At 38.8% G+C, this 23648-nt stretch overlaps 2 protein-coding genes and 1 pseudogene across 3 annotated transcripts; 2 read left to right on the plus strand and 1 right to left on the minus strand.

Moving 5' to 3' along the window:
• Nucleotides 1-126: 126 nt before the first annotated feature.
• LOC144658542 (uncharacterized) lies at nt 127-5617 on the minus strand. The gene is made up of 4 exons (XM_078518968.1): nt 5408-5617; nt 3745-3867; nt 1557-1859; nt 127-992 (listed from the first exon to the last, which is right to left on the minus strand). Exons 1-4 carry the CDS (start codon nt 5475-5477, stop codon nt 832-834), a joined length of 657 nt encoding a protein of 218 aa, XP_078375094.1. The 5' UTR covers nt 5478-5617; the 3' UTR covers nt 127-831.
• A 4451-nt stretch (nt 5618-10068) lies between these two features.
• On the plus strand, nt 10069-11483 carry LOC144656468 (uncharacterized). The gene is made up of 2 exons (XM_078516690.1): nt 10069-10122; nt 10352-11483. The coding sequence occupies exon 2, from the start codon at nt 10359-10361 to the stop codon at nt 11229-11231; it is 873 nt and encodes a 290-aa protein (XP_078372816.1). The 5' UTR covers nt 10069-10122; nt 10352-10358; the 3' UTR covers nt 11232-11483.
• Nucleotides 11484-11521: 38 nt separating this feature from the next.
• On the plus strand, nt 11522-14904 carry LOC144657453 (uncharacterized; annotated as a pseudogene). Its single transcript, XR_013571535.1, has 2 exons — nt 11522-12431; nt 13539-14904. The product of XR_013571535.1 is annotated as an uncharacterized LOC144657453 (transcript).
• The last annotated feature ends 8744 nt before the right edge of the window (nt 14905-23648 follow it).

A 23648-nucleotide genomic window follows, 5' to 3' on the forward strand; every position in this document is an offset into this window, starting at 1 on the left:
ATTCAATTACTATTGACCTGCCCTGAATACTTACCAGTTTCAACCTTACCCCCCCCCCCCCCCCTTATAACTGGTTCAAATGCACCAGCCAATTTTCAAATAATTAAAGCACGAATGAACACTGAAGATGTCAACAAGTTATTTTATTTCATTCCCGATTTCCAGAAAAATGCAAGTTTCCACAAAGTTAAAGCTGTAGACCGCTGTAGCTACTATATTGTTAATTCTCATTCATCGATTGATTCCTGACTTTTCTTTGCTTGGAACTACTCTAATTCAAGTACATATGTTACAAGAATTAAGCACCTGGTCTAACCTTATGAAGAAAGAAACATAGCGAAGTTTTGGTATAAGTAATTTCATTCAAAGTTTTTTCCTAACTCTGCGCATAAGCAGGCTTAACTCTGTTTTGCCCCATTTGAGAAAATAATAAATAACAAAAATTTACGGCTTACAGGTATTATCTCATGCAAAATCGTGATTCAAAAATAGCTGTTTTTATAACATTTGTGTTTTTCCATCTCTACATTAAGGAATACAATATTTATTGCCAGTTTATTCCCTCCCCCCTGCCCACCCCCAATATGTAAACTTGAGTAAAGAAACTTAACATAAAGAAATAAGACAGTTTTTTACCCTTTTTCAAGGCTCAGAGAATTCCTTTTTGAACGTACAAGGCATTTTTTCTGAAAAAATTCCTGGTATAGCCTTAAACGAAAATAGAAACCAATGTGCAAATTAGCAATGCTATGTGCGTTCAAACGGAACATCTTAGCCCTGTGTAAGCATATGTTTGAATCACGAGTGTTTATGGCAAGAGGGTAAGATAATCTACTTTTTGTATAAACTTCTTTTTGCCCTCAAGCGTTCCAACTGAAAAGCTAATCCGCCATGGGCCTGGGATCCGGTTTCATGCTCTTGAGGGGCCGCGCTTATCAGCTTGTCTGCGACGTCCCTCAAGTTCACACCAGCGCTCAGCATTTCTCGTGAAGCTGAAAAAGCACAAGTTTATGAAAAGATGTCAGTGGTGGTCGTGTTCCACTCGGCATCAAAAGGCACATCGATATAGTTGAAAGGGTTAGAAATATTTTAAAGAGACGAACGTAGGGGTTATGAGAAAGCGATATTGGCCACTTTGGAAACGAGAATGGGCCGTAGTACTAAATTTTCATCAGTACTGACTGTAAATTATTCGCACACTATTAAGATATTGCGCTTGTATGTCTGGCAAAAAAAAAAATACTGAGGTTCACAGCATTATTGGGTATAATGCAGACAGCAGAGGCCACAGGCCTTGACCCTCCTAAAACGCTTTTTTTTTCTCTCCCTGCATTACATCGACGATTTCAGTTAGTCGCTTCCACACTAATGTTTTGGTACATGGCTGCAATCGGCGATATATTGTAGAAAGAGAACAAAAGGATTTTAGAGGGTCCGTAATGATTGCAAGAGATCAGTGTGAAGGTTTTAAAATTACGATTATGGTCTGTGACCGGTTCCATGCGTTATTAGGCAGAGATAACAAATGTACAAATAGAGAAATGCACACAACGTACCTATTTTGTACACGGCATTCTTCCAGGGCCCACCACACTTCTCATCAGGCGAACCAGCGGGGCACTCTCTTCGGCATTCACTTTCGTCGTCTGCCAATCCATATCTTCCATATTTCCGGGTGCACATGCAGAACTGGGCGTTCTGTATAGCTGCAAACGGGTAACCTTTCAAGTGGCACTCATCTGTGCATGCCTTCACTCCCAGCAGTTCGCGTTTCATTGGAATCATCCTCTCAAAGTCGCTCTGAAATCCGTCACGGTAGCAACCTTCATAACGCACGTCAAGAACTGTACGCTTGTTCTCTGCGATGGAATCATTGATCGAGTTGTGTTAGTATGGCACTGAACCCAACGAATACTAAACCAGCCCCAAAACCGTCCTATAATTGAGGGAGCATCGCTTGTCGCATCCTTTATTGCTAAAATGTGTTTTAGATAATCAGCTGATAAAATGGGAAAAAGGTTCCAAAGCATGGTTAAACGAGCACAATGGAGTAAATTGGGCCCGAAATACACGCAACAAACCTACTAATTTCCCGTCTCAAACTGAAAAAAGGGACCCTCGAATGAAGTTTTGGGTCATTTGGCTACATTCACTTGAAAAAAGAGCCCGAAATGTCACATGTATACATGTATAGCGTTGATAAATGTCCTTTTGTAGTCGAAAAAATAAACAACAGCCAATGGGTTAAACAATTAGTTTTATCGATTTATTAGCTCAGAATATTTTAGTTTTAGCTAAGCATAGTTTCAGATGAGCTTGATATGCTGGGACCAGTGACCTGTACTGTCCAGCTCAACTTTCCAGCACATAAGGCACATTAGAAACGTAAGAGCCACATGACTTACATGACATGACTTGTCATGGCATGGCATGACTTCTCATGACATGTAATGACATGACATTTACAACAAGATATCTACAACAGCCCACCTAGTCCAGTTCCTGAACTCTCTCTTCCACGCGCCCTTTATAGGGGTTGAACCCAGGCTCGCGAAGAGAGAGTCCAGGATAACTTGCATGCGCATGCTCAGAAGAAACCAATTAGAAGCGAGGAGTGTGGCGTCACTTGCTTAGGACGCGCGCGCTACGTTAAAAATGCTCGCTCAAATGACGAATTCCACTACGCCACCAAGCGCGCGAATAAATTAAAAAAAAATTCTTTGCTAAATTGCATTCAAAACCATTTCAATAAACAGCTACAAAATGTTGGGAATAGTAAACGGATAGCGAATTGTGTTTTGGCCGATAGCTTTTTGTAGACATTGACTGGAAAGCTTGGTTTTTAAAGGTTATTCTGGTGACCCTGCTTTGGTACACGGTCGCGAAGTTGAACTCGTCATCTGTGCGCGTGCGTTTTCAAAAGTGCTGCAAATATAGAAATTTTCAAAAGTAATACAACTTTTTTAATTTTCACAAACATGTTTCGACGGTACATCCGTCATCGTCAGTGTGACGGTTATGAAAGTTTACAGTGATTTAAAACGTGCCTGTTACAAATCATACGTTACATTGCGTTGAAAAGCAATACGCTAGATAATTTTGAAGTTAACGGAATTAAAAAGAAGCGCGCGCGCGTGCAGCTATAGGGAAAGCGTCAAATTGATGTGTTTGACCTGTTGATTAAGGCCCGGCTTTTCCCACTTGATGTACATAGACTCCTTAACCTTAACCTGGTACTTGGTAGGTGCAGGGTCTAAGATCTTGAAGCAGTCTAAGTTACAAGAGGAAATTCCATTTTTGCTGCTGTCTCGACCATTTGCTGCAAATATGGTTTTTCCCCCAATTTTGGGGGAAAAACTAGCGCATGCGCATGCAAGTTATCCTGGACTCTCTCTTTGCGCTGGAGTGCCGGTAGTAGGCAATACGCCGATACACCAAATCCCTCGGAATACACCCTGAAGGAAATTGGGAGGGCCCCGGGGACCCCCCATACAGGGTATCCGAGGGAGACGGCAGACCACACCGGCACTCCAACACATTATAAATAATTATTTAATATCCTATTTAAACGGGTGCCACGCGGTCCTATCTATATCTCTCTTTGCGCGCCCGGGTTCAACCCCTATATAGGGCGCGCGCGGAAGAGAGAGTTCAGGGACTGGACTACAACCCACCCAGAAGATGATGAACCCCAAAAGGCATCACTCTAGCAACTGGCAGAACAATGAATGCCTGTTACAATACCTCGTTGGCAGTGGTGACATGTTTCCATGCAAAACATTTCCGCATATGTGGTGTGGCAATCCCCATCAGTCTTCCACTTAGCACATATTCCACAGGATGGACTCAAGACATCACCGCAGAATACTAAAATAAAACAACAGACAAAATCATTGTTACTGCTATGCCGGCAGAATTTTCTATTATATGCCAGCTAGGCGCTGTCGCTAAGTACAAAGTAAATATCGGCAAAATCCAGTGCATGCCGGTTTTTCACACAAATCATGTGTTAAGATGAGAAAAAAATAGCTTGCAAATAAATACCGATCCAAAAAAAAAAAGATAGAAGCTGCAAATACTCATGTATTATCGCGACTCTCGTATTATTAAAGAATGCTCATTAATAATAATGTACAACAACTTCAACGCCTAGCTAGTAATTCCAGCTACATATACAATCTCTCTCCTAAGTGCTTCATCCTTAATAAGGCTTTTTCCTCACTAAGCGTTGTATTTCAATAATTTATGCGACCCTTTTACAACTGAATATTCCAACTTCCAATTGGTTCACTTTGAAATCATTTTTCGAGTAAGGAATCTTAAAAACCATTTAATGTAGCATGTCCCAAAAAGCGCCCTCTTCAAAAATTAAATACCACCTGCGCTAAACCCTATATCTAAACCCTATAATTAAGTTTAACATAGAATATTGGCCGTTTAGACTGAGAAACTAAAGATAAAATAAATTGTTTTGATACCTGTGACTCGTCAAATTTGGCAAACTCTAGTTACGACAAAAAGCTTCAAGTCAATAAAACCTGCTTTACTGATTCAAGTCATTACGTTTTGGGTATCAAGTTTAAATTAAACAAAGTTAATGCCAAATGTTCTGACAAATTTATCGAACCTGGTGTTGCTGGGTACACGTAATGCGTAATGAAGCTTCTGCGCGTTTTAATTCAGTTTTCAGCTGACTTTGTTTTATTACTGTTTTCAGATGATATGTGAACTGTACAAGATCCGAAGAAGACACTAGTCATTTTCATTAATAAACTTCTGATGTAAGAATCCGACTCATTTATATTTATCTGAGTTAGGTTTTTTCTTCAGTAAATCGAACTTGAATACACCGTTTCCTTCTCTCGATGGTTGGTGTCACCCTGTTTTTTTAATAATTGAAAGAAGTTACGATTTCCGAGATTTGATTATGGGCAAAAAATATCTAAAAAAAAGTATTCAATTTTTTCTTGTTTCCCCTATATACACGGGAGAATATTGACGCCTAAAATTTATCGTATCGTGTAGATATGTATAATTATAAATTTCACTTTAAACCTTCAAGTAAAATTTAGAAATCTCCACAAAGAGATAATAATTTAGAACTTTAGGACAGTTTGTTTCAAAAGACGGAAAAACGGTACACAAATAATCTATATATTTTTCTCTTTCCTTTCGCGAGACGTCAAGTGTGCAAGCAAAGGGTAAAAAATTAAAAAAATCTTATCAAAAAAAGATCACTATACTTAAACTAAAAAATGATTCTAAGGGCCGCGTCTGAATATTTAAAAAAACTGCAAAAGCAGCACAGAAAAATGAAAATCTCTCTTTCCTTCTACGACTCAGTCAGAATAAACCTCCAATTCACAGTACATGTTAGCACGTTTTTTAAACATAATATTTGACTTACAGTGGTCGTTCTGTTCTTCAGACAACACCGTGCAAACTACAAGCGTCAGATAAAACAGAGAGGAAAGCATTCTTTCCTTCGACGAGCTGACTAAATGTGACAAATTTCCAAATGGTTCTTTCTTGTACAAATTTTCCTTACGCCGTTGAAAGATTTCCTGCGTATTACTAAAGACTGACGCGTTTTGGCGCTTTGATGTAATTCATTATGGCCTTTGACGCAGATTACCGATTGCTACCGGGCAACAATGTCGTGTTTGAAAGAATTTAAATTGAAGTATCCCGTAGCCTCCAAAATTAGCCCGACGTCTTTGTTGTTCCAATAGATTCTTGTCGGTGTGCTTTGTAAACAAGAAGCTTTTGGAGGTGTGTTAAAAACACTTTTCTTTATTGTTTCTCGCATCTGAGTGAAAATTGAAACCCCATTAGCGTTGGATGAAGTTAAAATTGTTCTGTTTTGGAAAAAAAATCATGAACTCTTGGAGACAGCGACTTTCGCTATAGGTCCTCAAAAGGCGAAAGACCAGAACTGTGTTTATCTTCCTTAAGATAAGGTGTCTGGCTTTGAGATGAATTCAATTTTTTTTTCAATCACTGACTGAAAAGGAGAAAATAAAGAAGTAATGAAGAATTAATTACAAAGTATTTGAAATTGTTAAAACGTCGGCCATACAAAGCGACACCAAACTTGAAAATTACTCACGTGCAAAAAAATTGCCAAAATTGTGTTCAAATGTCTCCACTTGAATTTTTTAGAAATATAAATTGAACTTAAAATTTGATAAACAGGCATAAAAAGAGCAATACCGTATGTAATTTATAGTCTTAAGCTTTTCCAACTAAAAGTATAAACATCCGATTATAGAAGACAATGATAATACTCTCACGTCTTCGTTTTTAATTTGCGCTCGAGTATTATTGTTCTCAAAATATAATTGGTTTGTACTCACAAGCCACAATGTTTCTAGTCCTTATTTAAAGCTTTTAGCAATTACATTACATTTGTGCTGGCGCAAAACTGTTGATGTGATTTTTTTTTAATAAAACTTGAATTTTACCCAGCTTACATAATCCCAACAGATTTTTTTTCCAAAAAGAGATATAAACTGTTTTTATTGTATAATCAGAATTAAACGGAAAGAATAAAAAGATCGGATGGTTAATACGTATTAAGGACGTAATAATTTCCGTTTTACTTAATTGCAATTTACATCATAGAAACGATAGATACTAAAACATAAAAATCAAATTGGTTTGAAAAAATTTAAACTAACAAAAAATTCTGTTTAAATGGAGAAAAGTTGTCCTGGTAGGAGGATTACGGTTCCCCTTAACCCTGAGCCATCTTGTATGCCAAATACGTTTCCCTCCCTGACCGAGCTAAAAGTTGGCCCGCTTGGCTTTGCGCGGAATGTTATTTATGTCGTGCCTTGTCTCGAATAGCCGACCAAACATATCTGAAGTGTTTACATGGAAAAAGATGACTCGCCCCCAGGGCCAACGTACATTCAAAGCGTTGAATACGGTATCAGGGCAACTTGTCGAGAAAATACTGAAAGTTGACCGGAAAGTAAGACCAACGTTAACAGAAGATCACAAAAGTTAAGAGGAGCTAGGTCGCAGTATCATTGTGTAATTTGCTGTGGTATGCAAAATTATCTAACAATAGCGGGAAACCTTGTATAAACTTTTTATTGACGTAAAGAAAACAAATGGCCATTCTGGAGTGAACTTCTCCTTTAAAAAAGCACTGAAAAAGTAATAAAAAAGGGACATGGATTGCTATGATTAAGGTGGATTATAATACAAATGACAAACTTAAAAAATCAAGTTTGTCATTGAATGCGTCATTCTCAATATCGACTCAGTATCGATCACGTGAACAAAATCGCGTTTCCTGTCACAGCGCTTCGTTGCTACTGAGACCTCCCATTTCTTTACTGATGAGTTTGCTTTTGTCAAATTTCAAAAATAATAGAGGAGGTAAAAACGAATTATTTTTGCTATGATTATAATTCATCTGCCAAATTTGTACATCGATACTGATCATGACTTGTGACCTACAGCTGAACGGTTCTCCTTCATCAATATAGTTTTAGGTAAATGTATATTGGTACACCTTGGTATTCATGTCTCATTCACTTTCGACTAAGTCACCATTAATTTAAGGATAAATTACGTTAGGATCTCTCTAGTTTCACTCATTTTCGAAGCTAAAAGCCAAAAATTTAAAAGCCACCTCTGCGTTGTACAAATCACTGAGCCAATGCAGCATAGTTACATTGAGGATATCATCGTTTCACAGAGTTACCATGTACAGCATTTATGTTACTAACGAATCTGGAATGAACGTCTATGTCCGTCTACAGCTTCAAACGATTTCCTCTTTGAATAAAAACTTTCATCAGGAATTAGAAAAGCCGTCTACTCGAGGAGTATCAAAGCGCGGTTTAGTCGGTTTAGAGACCGGAACTGCAATAAATTCATACTTAGTCCGATGGGGTTTCTGCACCATTCCTCCAGGAAAGACACTGTCTTTTGCGGTCGACGTGCCTAATAATGGGCCCCGTACGTATGCCTCACTTTATGCTCGGTCCAAACTGTGGATTATGGACTATGAAGTGAATTGTGTTAGGTATGGATGCGTGTTTGTTAAGAGTGATCTTCATCTTGCATCGCCACTCTCAGCTCAGAGGACGGAAACACTGTACCTTCGTCAGGCCAACCCCGAGCCAGTGTGGATGGCAAGAAAGACGGGAGATGATTTTCCAGAAGGCATCATCAAAGCTGGCAGTAACGCAGTGGAAGGAGCCCTTTATTACGGTCGGTCCTCCCATGACGGAACTAAACCCTTGCACGGTTACTACAAAAGCTGATAAGCCTGACTCTGTGTTGGTGTATAGCTGGTTTTCGGTGAATGGCGAAGAACTGTTAAATGGTGAACTCCTGAAAGACACTGGCCATGAATTTGTTCGAGCCAGCCGTGGTGACCTAGTGCCTCCCAATGCTGTGATTGGCGGTGTAAGTGCCTCTGAAGGAACGCTCTACCTTGGAAGAGTTGGTGGAAACATTCCATGTTCAGTCAGCACCGAAAGCGGCAGAATCAAGTATTCAGTTCTGTTTCTGTGCGGGAAACGCAAAGCAGGTTCAGAGTGGAGAAATTATGGTGCTGCTAAAATAGACATAATTCGATTCAGTGGAATTTAACGTTATTTGTAGACAATTTAATATATTTACTATAGTTCCATGACCGGTTAGTCACTCAGTCTATCTATAATCAAGGTTAAAAAATAATCAATAATCGAAGCTATTATATAAATCTAGACCACAATGTTCGAAAGGGTCTGGGGTCTGACAACTAGTTATTTATTTGACCTAAGTTTGCTTGTCGTACGTATATGAAGTTATATAGCAAGATTATATTGTTGATAGTCAAGAGACTTTTCACAACCAATCAGCATGCAACAAGTTGCTATACGTGAAGATAGTTAGGTTTATACTCGCCTAATTTCCTGAACGATTCTTGAGGCATAGCAATGCACGCACTGCAAGTCATGGCATAGTTATAGCTTGACATAACGTTTATTGCAACCATATTTTGCCCATCCACCCACTTTCAAGTAAGTTTCGTGCTTTAATTGTTTTAGTGTCTTCTTAGTCGCTTGACTTGTTTGATATCAATTTTTTCAATATTTTCTTTTTATACGGTATTTCAATAAAGTTTTCTATAGGTATGATATTTAGTTATTATTTGAAAAAGACTACTATACCCGTAATCCAGTGTCTGCGTGGTGGTTTAGCGAAGGCGTGCAACAGTCATACGGACACAGAAGAATTCCCTATTTAAACGATAAACAACGACGCGACCAAAGGCTTATTCAAACTACGTTATGTTAATGGCACCCAAATAGTTTATACACAAACTACATACGCGCCTGATCAACCTGCAGCCTCAATAGTCCTTAAAGGTTACCTTTTCTGATGTAATAGTGTTTCTTAATCATGCCTTAGAGGACAACAAGGAATTGAAAACAATGCTGATGTTTTTTTTTTTCGAGGAATATCATCTTTGCTTTATCGTCAGAGTACTTCCAGCGGCTAAAACGCTAATACTGTCAAATTAAAATTCAGTTTTCTGTGAGCTCTATGCAAGGTATCCATTAAGTATCAGAAATTTAAAACTGTTGTTCTATGGTTCTAATTTATATTGGTGTCTCCTTTACATTTAGAAAGAGGAAAACTAAACTCGACTAAGATCGACGACTAAATGAACATAGATAACACTCTTCTTTAACTCCAGGTCCACATTCGAAAATGTTGACATAAATACCGAAGAAGCCACTTGAACAGAGATTCGTCAACCAACAAGCCGAGTTTTACTTTCGTTGACGTGAGAAGTCACATGCATATGGACGGAAACTTTTCTTTTAAAATAAGCTAATTATAAAAACACGAGCTGATTTTCTAAAGAACGAGAAATGTTCTGGAACTTTTACAAGTGTGAATACTTTCTATTTTTAACTATAATAACTCATACAAAACTTTTTTTATGTTTTTAGCTTTCAGCCAATCAGAGCACACGCTCTCTCCAGGCTATTTCCTAAATCAAGAGAGCTTAGTTTAATTATTCTTCTAAAGATACACCTGTCATATGTTTCTATTTTCTATTCATTGGGACGGCGTCGCTGTTGGGAATTGACGAAGTCAAAATTTGAGGTATAACACTTATTGACTATTGCTCCAGTGCACCTGTAATATTGATTTATGATCCCTAGACCAGTTATTAGTAAAAGTAGTTTTAGAAATGTATATTGATTTTACTGATTTCTTTATTTCCCGACGCCACTGAATATTAATTAATTATAACCCTCACTGTTCGGAGCAGATCAAGTCAAGGTTGAAACAAAAAAAATATAATTATTATCTTTTTCGTTTTGTCTCACAGATAAACCATGTACAACGTTTATGTTACTAACAAATCTAAACGGAACGTCTATGTCCGCCTTCAGAGCCAAAAGCTTTCCTCGTTGGATGAAAGCTTTTACTATGAATTGGATAAGCTAACAAGTGGACGTGAGAATCGGAAAGACCACAAGGATGGCTTGCAGTCTACATCATGTGTGAATTCATACTTAATGCGATGGGGTTTTTGCATCATTCCTAAAGAAGCGACGATGCCTTTTCTAGCTGAAGTTGGAAATGATGAGACACGTATGTACGCTTCTCTATATGCTTGCTCAAAATTGTGGATTGTAGACTATGAAGTTTATTGTACCTGGTATGGATGCGTGTTTGTTCAATTCAAGGAGAGTTCTCCATTGCTTAATGCTCGTACAGCAAGATCTCCAGAACGGCTATTTTATCTTAGCCAGGCAAATCCCGAGCCAGTGTGGATTCCAGAAAAGAGTGGGAACCATGTGTATAGCCTGGAAAGGTTGATCAGAACAGGGGTTGATGCAGCGGATGGTGCTGTTTATTTTGGTCGGTCATCTGTTCGTGGTGGTACACCATGCAGAGTCACTACCCACAATTATGGTAGTGAGTTCGACAAATGGTATACAGTGAATGGCGATCATGAAGAAAGCGGCGAACTCCTGCGAAACACTGGCTATGAGCTTGTTCGAGCCAAAACTGGTGACAGGATGCCACCGCACGCTGTGATCGTTGGCATAAGCGACACTGATGGGACAATCTACCTTGGACGAGTTGGGGGAAATATTCCGTGTTCAGTCAGCTCTGAAGATGGTAGAATCAAGAATTTCAGCTTCTTTTCGGGAGAGGTCAAGCAGGTCGAAAGTGGTAAAATTATGGTACTTACAAAGTAGACACAACTCAGCGAATTTATAATTAGCAGTTAGCTTTGGGAAAATTGTTGCTCGGATGATCATGGATCTAGTAAGATATAAAGTTGGTAGCTAAGTAAGATGTGACATTAAAGGGACTTATCACGGTTATGAGATGTCAGCTTTTCTCTTTACCGATCTGTCATCTGTTTTCTAAGCCCGCATATACGATGCGATGAATTCGAATTACCATTCAGGATTTTAATCATGAAGTTTAAGTATTAAAATATTTCAGTCTTTACGCCGGGGGGGGGCCCCCCCCCCCCCTTAACAGCAAACAGCGACGTGACTAGAATTATTCTAACTTTATTATCTGTTTTTATGGTACTCAAATACCTGTAGTCTCAGGCGTTCAATTCCACACGCCTGCAATATAGTTAGAAGCAGACTATTTCTCCAGAAGCAGCATTTGCAAATTATGTTATACTGATATTGAAGTTTCCTGGTATAATTGTCAAATTTGCAGAAAAGAAATATACATTTTTTAGTACCAGACTCACAAGTGTAAAAAGTAGATCTTCGTTGAGGGTTACTGAGTGACATTATTGTCTAAGATCAGTGACTGGATAATACCCCCTTTTTCTTAGAAATTAACATTACGTTTGGTAGCTTTTCTCAGAAAAACATGATGCGTCACGCACAGGTTTGAGCTGACACGTGAGCGCCGGAGGAAGAGTATACTGTGCACTCTACTGAGTTAGGATCATAGAAATGCTGGGTTAACGTTATTCATTTTTAATGTTACATCATTCACTGTAATACCTTCGAGAATTCTGTTCTTGTGTTACAGGAATTCGCAAAGTACAGTGTAAACCTGTTTCTTTAAAGAATTACTCAATAAATTGTTACTGAATGCCTTGCAACAAATAAGACATATTGTCTTCGTATTGCTATCATACCTAAAGTAAGAGAGTGAAATTTTGGATTGTCTTACAATTTGCTGCAAATTTTCGTAATTTTTATTTTTTAATTGTTTTTTTTTTTTAATTGATTGCGTTTTAGTTCAACTTCCGGTTTTATACTTAGCTGTTGCTAAAACTCCTGTTCATCCGGGAACCTTTGGATTTGTGCCCTCTCGTGCACCCCTCGAGTGCTTTGATCCGTACGGAGGTTTGGAACTTTCGGAGTTTCAGTACATTTTACCTCCTTTTTGTCTCCTTTACTCCGTGGAACACATCAGACGTAAGTACGTTTTTCAACTTGTTATTCATTTATCTTTTTCTTCTGTTGCGTATAAATTTCTTTATAAATTATTCAAGCTGGTTCTGACTCTTGCATTTTACTCAACTCGCTTGTTGGCAGGAACGTTACAACAATGACTATTTTTGCTGACTCAGTTAACTTAAGCCGAAAGTTTGTTTAAAATCTGTGTTCGGAAGTTTATTTCACTCATATTGCTCTTGATCGTATGGTCTTTTTCATCAGTTACTGTGCAAGTTAAACATTTATGACCAAATTGACAGCCATGCTGAAGGGTTCATTGTATAGCTTTTATTTTTGCAGTCAAGACAGATGAAGCGTTAATTCCGCTTAGAATTACATTCCTTTCATATAAAACAAAAAGGTTTTTATTTCGAAAGTTAAAGTGAATAATCTTATTTTATAGGAAGATCTGTACATGTTCTGAAACTTCCAGTTGTTTTCAAAGAAAGAAATGTCCGAAAACACTACAAACTTCAATTGCAAATTGCTTACCCGACTGATCTTGATTTGCATAACGGCGTTCTATTAAGTGAACGTTACGATTAAATGATTCAGTCGAACATTTACAATTTAAATCGAATATTTTTGGAGTGGAACTCGTTGATTGTCGCTGTACCGTCACGCAAAGCAATCCACCGTACAGAAAAAGATGGCGGTTGTGTATTTTATCAAGATACCGGCTTGCTAACCTAACACAGCCATGTTTTGGCGAACCTAGAACATTGATCGTGTTGGATATTTAAGTTTTTGGAGTTTTCTTTGTGTATTTGCGAGCGTTATTTTATTTTATTTATTAATTTATTTATTTTATTTTATTTTTTTATTTTTTTTTTTTTTGGGGGGGGGGGAGGGGGGGGGTGTTTCTTGCCCTAAGAACTATGGGTAAATGTATCATGGACCCTTCCTTTTCTATTTTTTTTCGTCTGGAAAATGAAGGACAGAAATTGTACTATTCCAAGATCCTCTTCGCTCTGCTGCCAGCACCGTGCCTCAACCCCTGAGTAAAAACCGGCCTTTCTCCTTTCGCTCCTTAACATCAGACCCTTTATAAACGAAACAATCTTGACTGCATGTTTTAATTTTCAGATTAAAGTTTGGTGCAAGCCAACTGATCATGTACAGAATCTACGTAACTAATAAGTCCGGACGTCTTGCGTACGTTCGGCTCTCAAGCGAGAAGATACAACATTATGATAGCTACGTACAAAAGATAAAGGAAGAGATTCTCGACAAAGAAGGGAGTGAGTCGTCAAGAGAATATATCTCGTTTCTTTCTCTCGGTAGCTTCTGTTTGATACCTCCTGGCGAAACTCGTGCTTTTTCACTCGAAAATACAGCAGCTTCCATATATGTTTCCGTTGTGTGCTCATCTGTAGTTTGGGTATCAAATTTTCCATTTGATCCAAAGGTGTATGGATGCATAGCCATTTCTCCATTTATCTGACATCATAGAGAATACACGATATTTCGCCGTATCACCCTATAATCCCGACGCAGAGTGGTTTCATGCTCGGAGTGATTGTGAACTTCTGAGTGATTTCATTAAAGCTGGCGTCGGCCGTAATGATGACGAGCGGCTATACTTCGGTCGTCTACCAAGCTTGAATGGCGGCGTACCATGCGCCGTTACTAGCACCAGTAACCTTTTGGGTGAGTGGCTGGTGGCTGATGGTTCTTATAAGAGCGGAGAGCTTCTCAGGAACACTAGCTTTGAACTTATTCGAGCCAAGCGTGGCGATCCAATTTCACCAAATGCAGTTATGACTGGCGTGACAGAGGCTGATGGGTCATTGTATGTGGGGAGAGTAGGTGGTAGTATTCCTTGTTACATCACCAGTGAAGATGGTAAAATAAAATCTTTTGTTTATTGCTTAGATCAGGAGAAACGAGTTGAGAATGGAGAAATTATGGTGCTGACTCGTTGATATGTTTGATGTACCAAGGGCTCTTCATGCAATTTGTTTCGTTTAGTTCGTACATTATATACGATCGATGTTTTGAGAGTGGACTTCTTCTGGACGCCTTGGCCAGGTTCATTGTCTTAAGCAAGACCAAGCTATCCCAGGATTAGAACTAGCTTCGTAATTGTTTTCCTATACCATTTTAAAAGAGTTTACGGTTATGATTTTTTGCGGCAAATGGCATATGTACTGGACTTTTCTTATGTGAATGAGCCGTACCATTTGCAGTCCCAGGAACATTTGTGTGCTGGGATCATTAGCGACCCTGTACATATTGATCAGCGATGAATAATTTCACTTAAAAGAAGAAAAGAAAAACATGGCAAATTCATTTGAAACTGAAAGTAGCAATAATATTTGTTGCAAGAATGACGTATGTTAGTTACAATTTATAGTTGAATAAGTTGTGGGTAGTATCTTATACCCGTAATTCGCAATTTTATATACCCGCAATCTTCTGCGGAATGTACTTATGTGTTACCCTGCAAGTAAAGCTCAAGGCTATCTGTTAAAAATAAAATATACTTATTGCTCTTCCCCTTTGTACCACTGTTCTGTACCTCGAGGGTTAGGTGACACATAAGGGGGGGGGGGGGGGGGAAACTTGACTAAAAAAAATTCCTGCAAGCGGTTGTGGCTTAAAAAAATATTCGTGCAAAGGAGAAAAAAATTCCTGCAGATAAGTAGGACTTTTAAAAAAATTCCTGCACCAAAAATGCCCCCCCCCCAGCCCCGGCAATTTTCTCCTGTCCCTTAAAAACTTTTCTTTATAGACACCGCGGGGTTATTTAAAGTTTTACTTCCGGCGGCACAGACATGACGTGGGTGTCACGTGCACGGCAACAAAAAAACAGCTTACCGTCGATTTAATTAATACCGATACGTACAACATACGTATAACATAACGGCCATGTTTCTTTTATTTCGTTTGGTTTCATTGATTACCATGTACAACATTTATGTTACTAACGATTCCAAAGGGGACGTCTACGTCCGTCTACAGAGCCAAAAGATTTCCATTTCGAACGAAAACTTTCACCATGAATTTAGATAAGCTAATGGGAAACGACAACCAAACAGACGACTTGCAGACCAAATCCAGTGTAAATTCTTACCTGGTTCGATGGGGATTCTGCAATATTCCAGCGCAAGTGACCATGCCGTTTGCAGTTCAAGTAACAAATGATGAGACTCGTTTGTATGCGTCTCTGTATGCTCATTCTAAACTATGGATTATGGACTATGAAGTAAACTGTGCCAGATATGGATGCGTGTATCCCGGGGGGGGGGGGCACTCCCATACATGACCTATATAGGTATGTGCCGCTGTGAAGGGTATGGTTTTCAAGCAATTTAGTCTGGGATAGGGTATAGAAATCAGAGAGGTTTGGTCTGGAAAAGGGTAGCATTTGCCGGGAAACTGATTGGTGGTATGACGAAAAAAGTCCAGAATAGGAATAGAAACTCAGACGAGAAAGAGGATTTCCTAAACGTTAATAAAAACATCGCGGCATCGTTGTTGACAGATGGTTTTCCATTAAAACACTGATAGTGATACAGTTCTAAAAAAATTCCAGTCTGGGATAGGGTAGGGATTTTCGGTGTCTAGTCTAGTATAGGGTTGCAAAAATCAGCTGAAAATGGTCTAGTATAGGGTAAGGCCTTCAAATTCCCAGCGGCACACCCCCACCCAAAAATATACAGGGTGCCCCCCCCGGGGCGTGTATGTCAGGAGCAAGAGTGATGCCAACAGTTCGTCTCACTCTTCACAATGCATACTGTATCTTTGTCAGGCCAACCCGAATCCAGTGTGGATTCCAAGAAAGAAGGGAGACACTCTTCCAGGAGGCAGCTTTAAGGCAGGTATTGATGCAACCGAAGGTGAGCTTTATTTCGGTAGATCGTCAGTCCATGCAAGGTCAATACAAAGAAGGTCGGCTCGGAGTACGCTCATACGTTTGTGTTCAACTGCTGAAAGAAAGTAAATGGCGAGGAAGTATCAACTGGCGAAATTCTACGAGACACTGGCTGTGAACTTGTGCGTCCGCACCCCCCCCCCCCCCCCCTTCACCCACGAGCCTTGGAAGTCTGCTCATTGTGAAAAAAATATATTAAAAAAATAAATAAATGGAAATGGTATTTCTGTACTTCGACTATTTACATTCAATATGGTCCTTTGTGTTGAAGGTCCACCATTTGTAGATTCGTGTGGTGTGTTTTGGACCAAATTGTGTAATTCTAGGTTAATTTCAACGATACATTTTACCCAAAGTCCTTCATGGTCGAACCGTTCGAAGTGCCATTAATATTCCCAGGCGGTACCAAAAAAAGAGGATACTGGGTACTTGCTGGGCTTGGAAGTACCCAAGAAGGTTGGAGGAGTTGCCACAGTGCTACAAGATCAACAAACGTTAACCGAGTCTGACTGATTTATGTAATTACCATTTGACACTAAAAATGAAGAATTCTATCTTGACTCTAAAATGAAGAATCACATCTTTTTCCTCGGTTTTCCTTCTATGTACTGCCGTCATTGTTAGCTAAATAAATTGTAAATTACGTTTGTTTCGAAAAATATGATTTGAATTTAAAAATTTTCCCAGAATTATTGTCGTTGTTACCTTCACTTTTGTAGCCTTATGCTCCAGTTAGAGGAGCGAAGAGGATGAGTGAGTGTACCTTCACTTTTACCTGCCTTGTTTTCTAACAAACTGTCTTGAAGACGATCGAAATGCTGTCTCAGATAACCTATTTTTCACAATTTCATGGGGGAGGATACCCCCAGGCCCCCCTACGTAATCGCGCCGGAGGCGCTCATACGCACCCCCCCCTCCCCCATGCAAAATCCTGGTTACGGGCCTGGTATTAGTGCATGTAAAGCAGCACTAGTCTTAGATTTTTAGAGTACCAACATTGGCGTTTTCTCTTCATTGATCTGGTGTAGACCGTTTGTTTTATTAGCGTGAATGCTCGTTCATGATGGTAAACATGAATTATCAGTATTAAATATTTTAGTCCTTGATAACCGTAAACAGCGATCGACGGGACCCAATAACGTTTTCAATGTGCAAACGTTTTACATGGTCCTTAAGTACATGTATTTTTGTTAAGTTTACACATAACCCTCAAATACTCCGTCTCAAAAGCCTACCTTAAAGCAGGCTCAGTTCCCATTTTTTATACCTGAAAATGAGGCTAAAATAAGCAATATACACGATTTTGACTACCAAATTGCTCAAAAATGTCTGATTGAGTGACCTCGTTGTTGTTTTCTAAACGAGGGAACCAGTGACCGGAAACATGTCCCGGCCGTTTTCTTAGAAAAAAAGATGCATAACGGGAAGATAGCTTTTTCTGAGAAAAACAGGATGCGTCACGGACGGGGTTAAGGTGGCTCGATACAGTTTTTTCTAAGCCATACCTACAATTTGCAATTGGCCTTAACTTTAAACGATCTTCCCTGACTCGGATCGATATGAAAATTATACCATGTATTGGTTTTAGATTGAAGTTTACTTTGATATATATTTTAAGCTAATCGATATTTCCATGGCAACGATAAACAGAAAAACGCCAAATCAGTAAAACCTGATTTTTGCCTAAATCAGATTTGCCGCTTAAAAACTAATACCAGCATCTTAAACTATGATGTACTGCAAATAAAATATTCAAGAATTTTAATTGTTTAAAAACAATTCTGTATGTTTGATTTCGAATAAATCGAACTGAATCGCAAAAATGTTTCAGTTTGCACTTTTTGAGTAGCGATGGTAAATGAGCCGGGATACAAACACTACGCGTACGTAGACGAAGCAATCTCAAATAACGCCAAAATGTGTATTAAAGTAATCTTTCGAAGTCGTGAAAGTCGCGTTGAGTTTCCACAACACAATCCTGAGAATTTGTTTTTTTCTTTCGACCACTGGTATTGTAATTTTCAGATAATTTACGGTTTTAAGCGCTTTTTGAAAATTCTTTAAAACGGCTCGATAAATTTTCTTTTTTCGGAAAAATAATTAACTTGGTCTCGCGCGTAAAGCGCATGTATGAACTAAGTTTCCTATCACGAACAGCCGTGCATGCAGGAAGATTAAATAGAATTTTCTTAAGTTTACATAAGATTTTAAAAGTATAAATCTGTCTTGATTTAATAAAAGGTGTCTAAAGATTCTGACACAGCTCTAGTTCTAAAGACATATTTTTGCAAGAAGCTTTGCCTGAATCGACTAGTTGTAGCTCATGTTCAACGTAAATTACTCTAATAAATCTCTTTATGAACCAAAAAGTGAATTCTACTAATTTAATTAACTTGTTTACAACATGAAATAACATCAAATGAAAACAAATTTTTAAAGCGCCGGAGCGAGAGATGGACGGAAGCTTTCTAAATCCATGCATGGTCTAAAATGAACTATCAGAAAGCATTTTACATCGACGATCGCTTCATTTTCAACGAATTCGGGATTAAAATAACTAAATAATTCATGACTCAGCGAGACCATTCGGTCATAGTTCATGTCAATTCACGTTTGGAAACCCCGCATATCGAATTGCTGCTGACTATCGAATCACAGGCCGCTCTGATTGCTAGCTTAGCCAAACGGCAAAATAATCATCAAATGAAGAGAATTCTACTCACATAAGGGTTTGAAGTGATTTCCTTTCGACCATCAGCTGCGCTCTTTGCAACCTTTCCATCTTATTCACAATGTAATACCCCGGATGTGGAAAAAATCGTTATAAAGGGAACCAATACCCCCGGACATTACAACAGAATTTTTCTAAGTCTCCAGCCAAGGAAGAGTTCAAGCCGAATATCGCCATGACCGCCTTCAAATCAGCCCTAAAGTCTAGTTCCGAGTCCTAGTTGATGTGGCTGAAGACCTTTGCCGTCTGAAGCAAGCACAACGCTATTTGTACCTAGCAAAACTGTACCGAGTCAAGAGTTCAACCCGTTAAAGCTTTGTTCTAAGGTACAATAACAGCCGACGCAAAACTTGCAAATCGTTAGACTTCCACCTTCATAGGACTTAATGATGTCCTCCGGCAAACTTCCTTTAGACAGCAAAATGAAAAACTAGATCACCTCTGTTCTGCAAGTCAGCGCGCGCCATTAGAATTCAAAGTTCGGTAGATATGGCGAGTTGGAGCCTGGGTAAACTAACCAAAAGTAAATGGAAGGGGGGGGGGGGGGGGCGGGGGTAGGTAGGTAGAAGGGATAAAAGCCATGAGTATAAAATTGAAAGCACTTCATTTCCACTGAAAGTAAGCCAAATAATCTCCCATGTCCTTATATAAAAAAAAAAAAAAAGTAAAAAAAAAAAAAAAAAAAAAAATCTCAACCCCATTCAATTTTCTTGACAGCCAGACTGTAGCCACCTTTTATAAAATCAAGACAGATTGTGGACAAGAATATGTTCTGTTCGCCCTAACGCTCCTTTGAAGCTCACTTCAACCCAAAATAGACCACAAATTGAACGTTAAATCCATCGAATTGGAAAAGAATGGATTCAAAGAGCCATATTTGAGGACTAATGAATTAGCTCCAGTGAAGTCTCCTTGAAAAAGCTCTAATCTATGAGACTTCACTGAGAAGAAAAAGACACACACACATAATATAACCTTTAAACCTTACAGTAAACAAGAATATCAGCTAATTTTGACATTGGGACGGGCACACGAGAGTGAAATCACTACTTTGTTGGAATACTTGATCCAAAATTTGCCTTAACTCGCATTTCCTTTGAGCAAATTTTGTGGACAAGAATATGTTCTGTTCGCCCTAACGCTCCTTTGAAGCTCACTTCAACCCAAAATAGACCACAAATTGAACGTTAAATCCATCGAATTGGAAAAGAATGGATTCAAAGAGCCATATTTGAGGACTAATGAATTAGCTCCAGTGAAGTCTCCTTGAAAAAGCTCTAATCTATGAGACTTCACTGAGAAGAAAAAGACACACACACATAATATAACCTTTAAACCTTACAGTAAACAAGAATATCAGCTAATTTTGACATTGGGACGGGCACACGAGAGTGAAATCACTACTTTGTTGGAATACTTGATCCAAAATTTGCCTTAACTCGCATTTCCTTTGAGCAATCTGTCTTGATTTAATAAAAGGTGTCTAAAGATTTTGACACAGCTCTAGTTCTAAAGACATATTTTTGCAAGAAGCTTTGCCTGAATCGACTAGTTGTAGCTCATGTTCAACGTAAATTACTCTAATAAATCTCTTTATGAACCAAAAAGTGAATTCTACCAATTTAATTAACTTGTTTACAACATGAAATAACATCAAATGAAAACAAATTTTTAAAGCGCTGGAGCGAGAGATGGACTGAAGCTTTCTAAATCCATGCATGGTCTAAAATGAACTATCAGAAAGCATTTTACATCGACGATCGCTTCATTTTCAACGAATTCGGGATTAAAATAACTAAATAATTCATGACTCAGCGAGACCATTCGGTCATAGTTCATGTCAATTCACGGCCGGAAACCCCGCATATCGAATTGCTGCTGACTATCGAATCACAGGCCGCTCTGATTGCTAGCTTAGCCAAACGGCAAAATAATCATCAAATGAAGAGAATTCTACTCACATAAGGGTTTGAAGTGATTTCCTTTCGACCATCAGCTGCGCTCTTTGCAACCTTTCCATCTTATTCACAATGTAATACCCCGGATGTGGAAAAAATCGTTATAAAGGGAACCAATACCCCCGGACATTACAACAGAATTTTTCTAAGTCTCCAGCCAAGGAAGAGTTCAAGCCGAATATCGCCATGACCGCCTTCAAATCAGCCCTAAAGTCTAGTTCCGAGTCCTAGTTGATGTGGCTGAAGACCTTTGCCGTCTGAAGCAAGCACAACGCTATTTGTACCTAGCAAAACTGTACCGAGTCAAGAGTTCAACCCGTTAAAGCTTTGTTCTAAGGTACAATAACAGCCGACGCAAAACTTGCAAATCGTTAGACTTCCACCTTCATAGGACTTAATGATGTCCTCCGGCAAACTTCCTTTAGACAGCAAAATGAAAAACTAGATCACCTCTGTTCTGCAAGTCAGCGCGCGCCATTAGAATTCAAAGTTCGGTAGATATGGCGAGTTGGAGCCTGGGTAAACTAACCAAAAGTAAATGGAAGGGGGGGGGGGGGGGGGGGGGGGGGGCGGGGGTAGGTAGGTAGAAGGGATAAAAGCCATGAGTATAAAATTGAAAGCACTTCATTTCCACTGAAAGTAAGCCAAATAATCTCCCATGTCCTTATATAAAAAAAAAAAAAAGTAAAAAAAAAAAAAAAAAAAAAAAATCTCAACCCCATTCAATTTTCTTGACAGCCAGACTGTAGCCACCTTTTATAAAATCAAGACAGATTGTGGACAAGAATATGTTCTGTTCGCCCTAACGCTCCTTTGAAGCTCACTTCAACCCAAAATAGACCACAAATTGAACGTTAAATCCATCGAATTGGAAAAGAATGGATTCAAAGAGCCATATTTGAGGACTAATGAATTAGCTCCAGTGAAGTCTCCTTGAAAAAGCTCTAATCTATGAGACTTCACTGAGAAGAAAAAGACACACACACATAATATAACCTTTAAACCTTACAGTAAACAAGAATATCAGCTAATTTTGACATTGGGACGGGCACACGAGAGTGAAATCACTACTTTGTTGGAATACTTGATCCAAAATTTGCCTTAACTCGCATTTCCTTTGAGCAAATTTTGTGGACAAGAATATGTTCTGTTCGCCCTAACGCTCCTTTGAAGCTCACTTCAACCCAAAATAGACCACAAATTGAACGTTAAATCCATCGAATTGGAAAAGAATGGATTCAAAGAGCCATATTTGAGGACTAATGAATTAGCTCCAGTGAAGTCTCCTTGAAAAAGCTCTAATCTATGAGACTTCACTGAGAAGAAAAAGACACACACACATAATATAACCTTTAAACCTTACAGTAAACAAGAATATCAGCTAATTTTGACATTGGGACGGGCACACGAGAGTGAAATCACTACTTTGTTGGAATACTTGATCCAAAATTTGCCTTAACTCGCATTTCCTTTGAGCAAATTTTGTGGACAAGAATATGTTCTGTTCGCCCTAACGCTCCTTTGAAGCTCACTTCAACCCAAAATAGACCACAAATTGAACGTTAAATCCATCGAATTGGAAAAGAATGGATTCAAAGAGCCATATTTGAGGACTAATGAATTAGCTCCAGTGAAGTCTCCTTGAAAAAGCTCTAATCTATGAGACTTCACTGAGAAGAAAAAGACACACACACATAATATAACCTTTAAACCTTACAGTAAACAAGAATATCAGCTAATTTTGACATTGGGACGGGCACACGAGAGTGAAATCACTACTTTGTTGGAATACTTGATCCAAAATTTGCCTTAACTCGCATTTCCTTTGAGCAATCTGTCTTGATTTAATAAAAGGTGTCTAAAGATTTTGACACAGCTCTAGTTCTAAAGACATATTTTTGCAAGAAGCTTTGCCTGAATCGACTAGTTGTAGCTCATGTTCAACGTAAATTACTCTAATAAATCTCTTTATGAACCAAAAAGTGAATTCTACCAATTTAATTAACTTGTTTACAACATGAAATAACATCAAATGAAAACAAATTTTTAAAGCGCTGGAGCGAGAGATGGACTGAAGCTTTCTAAATCCATGCATGGTCTAAAATGAACTATCAGAAAGCATTTTACATCGACGATCGCTTCATTTTCAACGAATTCGGGATTAAAATAACTAAATAATTCATGACTCAGCGAGACCATTCGGTCATAGTTCATGTCAATTCACGGCCGGAAACCCCGCATATCGAATTGCTGCTGACTATCGAATCACAGGCCGCTCTGATTGCTAGCTTAGCCAAACGGCAAAATAATCATCAAATGAAGAGAATTCTACTCACATAAGGGTTTGAAGTGATTTCCTTTCGACCATCAGCTGCGCTCTTTGCAACCTTTCCATCTTATTCACAATGTAATACCCCGGATGTGGAAAAAATCGTTATAAAGGGAACCAATACCCCCGGACATTACAACAGAATTTTTCTAAGTCTCCAGCCAAGGAAGAGTTCAAGCCGAATATCGCCATGACCGCCTTCAAATCAGCCCTAAAGTCTAGTTCCGAGTCCTAGTTGATGTGGCTGAAGACCTTTGCCGTCTGAAGCAAGCACAACGCTATTTGTACCTAGCAAAACTGT

This window comes from Oculina patagonica, chromosome 6, assembly GCF_052425735.1.
Source record: "Oculina patagonica isolate OP01 chromosome 6, crgOcupat, whole genome shotgun sequence".
Classification (NCBI taxonomy): domain Eukaryota; kingdom Metazoa; phylum Cnidaria; class Anthozoa; order Scleractinia; family Oculinidae; genus Oculina; species Oculina patagonica.